This window comes from Sinocyclocheilus rhinocerous, unplaced genomic scaffold (genome assembly GCF_001515625.1).
Source record: "Sinocyclocheilus rhinocerous isolate Xijiao unplaced genomic scaffold, SAMN03320098_v1.1 scaffold19, whole genome shotgun sequence".
NCBI classification, from domain to species: Eukaryota; Metazoa; Chordata; class Actinopteri; order Cypriniformes; family Cyprinidae; genus Sinocyclocheilus; species Sinocyclocheilus rhinocerous.
The window spans coordinates 3,814,689-3,823,558 of NW_015638975.1; the positions used below are offsets into that span (position 1 = coordinate 3,814,689).

Sequence of the window (8,870 nt, forward strand, 5' to 3'; positions counted from 1 at the left end):
TAAATCGCCGTCATGCATGAATGAATGATATTTTTTGCAATTTTACACATAATAATCCACGATGATCACATTACACAAAACTGAAATTGCATGTCAAAATAACACATTGTCAATATTTTTTGAGACCCCCCAAAATTTCACAAATCACGTTTTCAGGGGAGCCCATGTCTTATTAAGGGGAGCCGAGCTCCCCCTAGCTCCCCCGTAGTTCGCACCCTGATATAAAGTATATATTATATATAAACACTACAGATACACTGACAAGAATTGGCTTTGAAACAGTTTTCCCTTAGAAATTACTAGTAAATTTCATAAATATTTACAAAGCAACAGCAAGTAACAATGAAGTAAATCTGAAATTTTAAGTAGAAAGACTAAAATATTAGTAAAGTATGAATCGTCCCTAGTATGTACTAAAATGTATTTGAAATACATTTATTTCATGCTAAGTATACTAAAATTACATTTATTTATGTACTTAATATAAATACCCTCCAATTGTACTTTTAGTATACCAAACTGGTATACTTAAAGTCTGCTGAATAGGAACAATTTTGTACATAACGCACTTTAATTGTGAGGAAGTAGTGCTGAAGTCCAACTAAAGATATCCTGAAGTATATTTGATTGTGCTAAAGTGGAATTATTGCAAGTATACTTCAGGTATACTTTAAATATCTTGCATTTAAAGACTGATAGTATTCAAAGATCATGCAGTCATCATCAATAATGACATCAAAACACATTTTAGGCTAAATATTAAGAAATGCGCATTGTGAACAAGTAGTACTCCAAATAAAGTTTAATTATAATTTTTATATCAGTCAGTATTGAGCGATGTATCAGTAAATAATAGATTTGAACTATACTTAGTATGAAATAAATGTATCTTAAATGTATTACTTTTTACTATGGTTAATCTTAGTAAAATACTAATCTTTTGTTTACAACATCAAAAAATATTTTTTACAGTTTATGTTGGAAAATGTGTGTGGGTTCTCCCTAGGGAAAGAAGGAAAGACAGGAAGAAAAAAGGATTTTGGAGAAAAGTACATTTATTTCAAGCTTTTTTAGGGTATATAAAGTATACCCAAAATATAGTAACCTGCTCTCATTTAGAACAGTTCTGTTATTCAATAAAAAATGGCAAGAATCAAATTATTTTCTTGGCGTTTAGTTCTATTAATAGTTCAGTTCTATTAAAAGTGCATTCTTTGACAAGGTGGATGAACATTATACTTTATGCTTACAGTATTTATGGTATATTTCCATCAACAGAGGCAATTGCTCACACCCCTAGAGATGACGTTCTGGTTGATATTGATGATAAGGAGCCTCTCATTACTGGACAGGTATGATCAGTCTTTTCACCTGCAACTTATAAATCTTTTCTTAGCTGATTGACAAGGTGTGCTATATCCAGATCTCTTCTGAAACTTCCTCAAAAATGCTCTTTGGAAAACTTGCTTTTGCAGTCATTCTCAAAATGAGGGGTCCTCAAAAAAACTGTGAAAAAAACTATATATGAAAAATTATGAAAGTGTGATTTCTAGACCTGGAGAAGTCATTTAAATGAATAAAACAATAAAATAAATGAAATGTAAAAAAATTTAAATATTAACAAAATGTGAGTACAAAAAAATCTTTATCTTTAAAATCCAGTAAATCACAAACAACTGTAAAAGTCATGGGGCCTTTAAATATTGTTGTGGACAATGGAGTCAAATAGCTGAGAACTGCTGCTTTATAGCTTTGAATACACGCTCTTTTTTTGTTGTCTGTGTTGATGTTAGTCCTCTTGGCTGCTATTCAGTAGATAGCTTGGGTTTCTCCAGGTTTCTTTAGAGCCTTGTTAGAGAATGAGGTATGCTGTCATGGCAAGGTTAAGCACTTCTGAGCATACACACCACTTTATAAGGTCTTCTAGGGGTAGTTTTCTCCATGCATTTATTGGTGGAATTTAAGTGTGATTCTAGTTGTGAAACATGGCAATCACATCCTGTCCGTTATGTCTGGGTTACAGCATTGCCCCAGAGGGACACAGGGTCTGTGACATTAAGAAATCATTGCTTTGTAGACGGTGACTAGAGGAAGGTTGCTTCTTGAAGGATTGAGAGACAATGGGTATCATAGTATCTGCTTGAGTTCAGTTGGGTATTAGCAGAAATGCTGAAAAAAATGATCTATTACTTAAATTTAGACTGTGATTTCAAGATGAGATGTAAGATTTTGGCCAAACTAGCCTTGTGATGTTGCTATGGTGCCATGTTAGTCAACTTACGGCATAATTGGGGGTGGGTGTCTGATGAAATCATGAATTCAGTAACATGATGGAATACTGTTTGGCGCTTGCATGTATGATGAAGGCTCACACCATCTTGAGACAATGACACGCTTCGCTTTCTGAGAAAAGAGAGGCCAGCTTTAATGACGCCTCCTCGAGCTATCATCAATTCCCTCTCATAACTACGACCTAAAAATACTCCCCAAAAATAAATAAAAACAACATAAAAAATGATCAAGGGGGATTAGGAAAATTGAAAAATTATTTCCATGTCTCAGCTTTAACCTTTCAGCCTTTATTTGTTCAGTCACTGGAAGAAAACGAGACTAGAATATCGGATTCGGGACCGCATGGCCCAACTTGGTTTCCTTGGAAATGGATCATACTCACAAAAGCCAGTTTATTTAGGTTTTCGACCTTCCAGCCCGGCTGGCAGTGCTTCCCTGTGGATGTGAGGTGTTCTGTCGTTTGCAGAGTGGAAAGAGGAATACTTCACGCTTGCCCTTTTGAGCTGGGTTTTATAAGCCCACGCCCAGCTCTAGTTAAGGGCCATTAATGGGGCTCTTTTCTTCTGCACTTGCCACCTTTTCCGTTGATCTAATCCGGGAGCAAGATTCGGTTTCGTTGTATTCCACAGTATGTGACACGGTCAACTTACATTCATCTATTAGTAACCCAACGATGATCCCGAAATGTCACGTAACACAGTGCCCACTGGCCTGGACATCAGTCCAAACGCTCAAGGCCATTTAGACGGCATCAATGGGCACACCATTTGTGGTTTGACTGAAATCAGTTGAATGTAACCGCATGTTTGACTCTGAAAATGTATTGCTGAATACACAGTAAACATCCCCTCCAGTTCTGCTCCTGATTTCAGATGTCTGGTGACCACGGCACTATGGGCTTTATTTATAAATGTGCATTTGTGTGAGGACTGCCATCAAATGGCTCGTTCTGGCTAACATAAATAAAAGAGGGACCACAACCACAGTCATCTGTGGTGGAATCCCCAGTGACTCTCATTTTGTCTATCAGAAATGTTTGATGGAATATAGGAAGTGAAGGAACTGTGGGAAAAGGGTATGTCAGTTGTTCGTTTTTTTGTGAAGAAGTGCTTTTGTTGCACGGTTTGCACGCTCATCACATTTTGTTTTTGCTTGAGGGTGTAGTTGCTTTTCTTTTGCACATGCAGAACATGCACTTGATTTGAAGTTTTGACAGCTCATCTACATTTCACTGTAAGTTTTCTGTTTTATACCATTGTAGCATTCATTGACAACATCTCAGGTAGTTTTGATGTACAGTAGCAAGGTCATTAGTACTGGTCAGCTGCACTGGATCAGAATAAAGTTTCTGTGGTCTATCGCACTAGAAGCAACAGGAGTTTGATCCCCGGCCCACAATCCCGCATGATTTCTAGCATTCCAGTGGGAGCCCGAGGCTGCTGTGATCCACTCAGGAAACCAGGAAAAGCTAAAGAGGAAAATTTGGATCCTGATGGCAGTAAAAGGTCCAATTCTTGCTCTGTAAGAGCAATATCGCCAATCAAATTCCATATTTCACAATGTGCACAGTAGTGTTTGAATATTTAAATCAGAACACAAATACACAGCAGAAAATGGCAAACCTGCATGTCCAAGCTCTACTGAAAAGATCATATCTTCTCTCTTGTCTTGAGACTGATTACAGTAACAATGCTTCTTACACAGTCGGCCAAACAAATCAAACTCAGACAGTTTTCAAGAGTGCAGAAGGCAAAAAACACTTCAACTAAAGGCTACTTTTGCATTACTTTTGTGAAATATTGTGAAATATTTTTACAAATTAAAATATTTTTTTTTTCTATTGGAATATATTTTAAAATGTAATTTATTCCTATTATGGCAAAGCTGAATTTTCAGCAGCCATTACTCCAGTCTTACATGATGCTTCAGAAATCACTCAAATATTTGGTGCTCAAGAAACTTTATTATCGATTCTGAAAACAGTTGTGCTGATTAATGTTTTTGTGAAAACACTGAAGCATTTTTTTCGGGAGTCTTTGATAAATAGAAAGTTCCAATGGAAATATGATAAATAGAAACTTAAGTAAACTGCATTTATTTGAAATAGATTTTTTTTTTTGTAAAATGAAAACTTAGACTTTTGATAAATTTAATTCATCCTTGCTGAAGAAAAGTACTGGACAAACTGACCACAAACTTTTGAATGGTTGTGTACATTTTAGTCAATAACATCACAATTGGTTTTACTAGTCACTAATTATACTGAAATAGTGCTGCAGCATTTCAAATTAAACACTTCATTTTAGCATGAACACTTTCTATGTAAATTAGGCTCATAATAGATGCCTTGTTCACAAATGTAGCACTATTGACCTTGCACAGTTACTGTTGCGCTGTTTACTCTGAGAGAGTAGGCAATAAACTAATATTCTTTCAAAAAAGAAAACACATTTTGTAATGAGCTGATTCAGGTGCCTGGTTTGCAGCAGTAAAGTGATGCTGTATAGTTACGGTAAATAATGTTAGATTGTGAAAGTCAGTTGCATCCTCAACAGCCGCTAGCATTCAAAACCGACCTCCAAGATTGGGAATTGCGGCATGAGTTCAACAGACAGCGTGTGCCGGTGAACTGCGGTATCAGTGTGCGCAATTTGTTTTTGTGTATTCCCTCGTAAGCACTATAACTTGTTATAACTTCACCTGTAATGTCTTGTGTTTGGTGTTGGTGGTGTTCAGAGCAGTACTGGTCTGAACTCCCCAAGTGCATTAAATGAAACTTGATCCCCATCATCTCCCCAAAGCCTTTGCTTGGGCTTGGCCCAGACCCCAATACTATTCCCTAGCGGTCTCATAAAAAAACAAAAAACAAAAAAAAAACACTCCCTGGATCAGGTTCGTCACTTAAAGCAGGTTTTTGATGAGGCCAAACACAACCTCATAGGGGAAAGTAACACCAATCCGGTGGCTTTGTGGATTTGCTACGGTTTTGAGCGGGTTAAATGATATACTTCTGAAACACGGCGCTAAAAGCAAGTACACATGTAGAGGAGCTTTGAAGAGGTTTCTGAGGTTAGACTTGAGGGAGAACTACTGAAAAGGTTTGATTTTGATCCTACGTCTTGGTGGCTTCGCCCAAAGGCCTTTAGACAGTGAGAGAGGCGAACAGTCCCACTAATGTGTGTACTTCAAAATGTTCTGTAATGCAACTCCTCTAGTTGGAGGACAACAGCAAACAAAGCGGCCTGGTCCTAATTAGATGTTCTACTGAGTGGCTGCGTGGAGTCCTCTCTCTTGTTGTGTTTATTATGCCCTGGCACTACAGAGCAGAAGGCGCTGTGAGGGTTCAGTCCTCCCTCTGATGTGGTAAGTCCTCGTCTTGGGCAACTGCATCCCCCCGCTCCTGGCTGCTCACCACCGGCGCCACAATAACTGCCACCCCCTACCCCCACACCTCCCCTGCTAGGGGTCGACTCTGGGGGAATGAGAGCGCTCAATGACAGGCCTTCGTGACCAGGTCCCTGTTTATGAGCACCCAGTCTGATGGCTTGTTGAGCCCAGTTTCTTATACAACTCTGTGACTCTATTTGAATAGTTTTGGTGCAGAAGATCACGTCTTGCACTTATTAGAACAGTTAGCCTGTTTGTTTCCCGATGTTTAACGCTACATCCAGCATTCTTGATTGTATTTAGATTGCGGCGTAAAAGAGTAAGCTTGATTTCACATAATTTCAGCAGGATGTGGTTGCTGCATGGGAAGACACAGTTCTGGCACGGCTCTGCTGTTTGTAACACCAGCCTAGCATAGCATTGTAATCAGCCACACCATGTGCATCATAATATGGAGGAATCAGGACTGGTTCGGCACGATTAGCTTGTGACAGATGCGGTGTGGAAATGTAATCTCCCAGGCTCATCAGGGTGGGAGGTGTAAAATTGCTCTGCATAAAATGTGTTTTTGGCTAAATCTGTCATGTATCGCAAGACATTTTTGGATTAGATTTCTTCTCCGCGTATATGTCTGTAAAATAATTTGTTGTGCAGTGCTTACCACCAATTCACACAAGATATTTTAGTAATAATTTACATATTATAGTTTTTATTAATATTTTGAATTGGCTTTTATTTATATATCTTCATTATTTTTTTTAAACATTTGTATATTTGATTTAATATTGCTATTCAGGTTTAATTTATTGTTATTTTATTTTTTATTTATTGTAATTTTATTATTGTTTTAGTTTTTATTTCTTTCCAGTTTGTAATTTTACTGCTTCAACTTGAACTCATTTCAGTTAGTTGTCAGTGCAACATTTCTAATTTTTGTTTAGTTTGAGTTTTTCATCTAATATTTATATTATTTTATTCTTAGCTTTATATAAATTGATTAATTATGCAGAAAATAATAAATGTGGTGAGCATGTGGTATTATGAGGAGAAATAAATTTTGGATAGAATACTTTTTTTACATTATTATTTTTTTCTTAATAATCAGCTTTGTTGGCCAGTTATGAGGAAACTGACTTTGTTTGTTGTTCCAGAAAATAAAATAAAAAAACAGTTAATGTCATATCAATCAGTTATTATTGATATAACATTAAATACATGTATATACAAATACATATAAGACTTTTTTTTAACCTGCTGTATATACTTTTTTGTATGGGTACAAAAAAATATTTTTTAACATGATCAATTAATACATTCATGTTAAACTAAAATGATAGAAACAGAATATTATTATTAATTTTAAACGAATGCTACTTTTTTGTTTTGTCTTTGCTTAAACACACACAAGTTAACCAGACTTTAACAAACTACTAAAAAACATTTTATTCTCCATGTAACAGCAGAATTGTTGTTGTGTTTTGCATAATATATTATCCTTTTGAGGGGAGCATTTGTTGACATAGATGTAATAAGATTTGTGCTTGAATTATATTAAATATTTGCCCTGAGCATGTTATTTATTACAACACATTTCATAATGCGTACAGGGATGGATGTCTTTAAAATGAAACATATACTGTTACGCTAAATTATTCTTACTCCTTGGAGAGCTCTCTCCTCAGAATTTAATTATTTTATTCCATTGTTCAATGCATTTTCACCAGTGTTGTTTTATGGCTGGCGTGGTACTTTCTCTGCGACACGTTCCCATAGAAAACAATGGTTTGATTTAGCATCGGGAGGCACAGTGCTGCGGAATATGAATGTGTGTTATGTCTGCAGCTAATTAGCGTTAGCGCTTGCATTGCAGCATGAACTGAGACCCTCTCTTCATCTGTTAGAGCTATTATTGGTGAAAACCCACTTTTGAGTCCCATCCAGGAAAAACAACAATCTTGGAGTGTCATTCTTCATCGGGGAATCACATTTCATGCTCCTGACCTTGGTAATGATTTATCTATCAGCTAGAAACCGTCCTGTCTGAGTACATAAACCGCAGGTTCGAGTCAGAGCGTTCGGAAGGGTTGCCATCTGTACCTCATTGACGCTCTCTGTTGCATCTTGGTCTGGGAGTTCCAGACCTGGTGACCCGATCCCGTTTTCTCCGTAATATATGCTGTCATCTTACTTCAGCCACATACACAGCTGATCTAATGTGTTGCTCTGTTATCATGTCATTCCTCATTATGCTACAAAAAATTATAACTAGGGCCAGGATTGAACTGTTGACTGGTAGACTGTTGTATAACGTGTACATCAGTTAGATTTTTCTTGATAAGGATATTTAATATTATTCCAATTACAACCTCAAACATTTACTATGTAAACCATAAAAACACTGTTTTGCTTTAGGCTTTGAATAGCGAAACTGAAAGACTTGGCTTTTTTTGTCGTTATGATTGTTCCTCTTACTTTGAAAGTGTGTTGATTAGCGAATGACAGATATTTACTAACGTTAACCAACTAACCAATGCTTCTGGTTTATAACAGGCAGACGGCACCAGCTCTGCCATTATTAACATCTCGTCTTCTCAGTCCAGCCTCCATGTACGTATGTATCTTCATCACCCCTTTCACCATCTCTTTCCATTTTTCTGTAACCTTCATTTCATCCTGACTAGAGCTCATTGAGTGATAGTGCTATGGGTTGAGTCCAATGTTTTTTGCCCTTAAGTAAGAATGTAATGTTTTTCTTTTTTTTTTTATTTGTCTCCTTTTGTTCTTGTGGCCTATGGAATGTCACCTTTATTCAGTCAGCATGGCTGTGGTAAATTCATACAAATGCACTTGTGTTTTGAGCTGCATGCTCTTGGTGTATGATGATGCAAGGACAAGTGACATCACCCAGACCAAGGTCTGACATTTACATGAAGATTTATTTAAAAAAAAAAGAAGAAAAAACAAATATGAAAAAGACTTAAGATTAAAAACTTGTCTCAATATCGCCAAGCAATTTTCCTTCTCTTTACTTTAAAAGGGGTCATATGATGCGATTTCAATTTTTCCTTTCTCTTTGGAGTGTTACAAGCTCTTGGTGCATAAAGAAGATCTGTAAAGTTGCAAAGACTAAAGTCTCAAATCCAAAGAGATATTCTTTATAAAAGTTAAGAGTCAGCCACGCCTACCTAAAA

General features: G+C 36.7%; 1 protein-coding gene across 5 annotated transcripts in view; it reads left to right on the forward strand.

Moving 5' to 3' along the window:
- The window catches only part of dysf (dysferlin, limb girdle muscular dystrophy 2B (autosomal recessive)), a 74,696-nt gene that overhangs the window by 43,558 nt on the left and 22,268 nt on the right, over positions 1 to 8,870 (forward strand). For 4 of the 5 annotated variants that reach the window (XM_016566062.1, XM_016566061.1, XM_016566066.1 and 1 more), the window contains 2 exons: positions 1,279 to 1,352; positions 8,230 to 8,286. In XM_016566062.1, coding sequence (XP_016421548.1) covers positions 1,279 to 1,352; positions 8,230 to 8,286 — 131 coding nt within the window. The remainder of the gene's footprint in view (positions 1 to 1,278; positions 1,353 to 8,229; positions 8,287 to 8,870) is intronic. The other variant, XM_016566065.1, reaches the window with a different exon arrangement.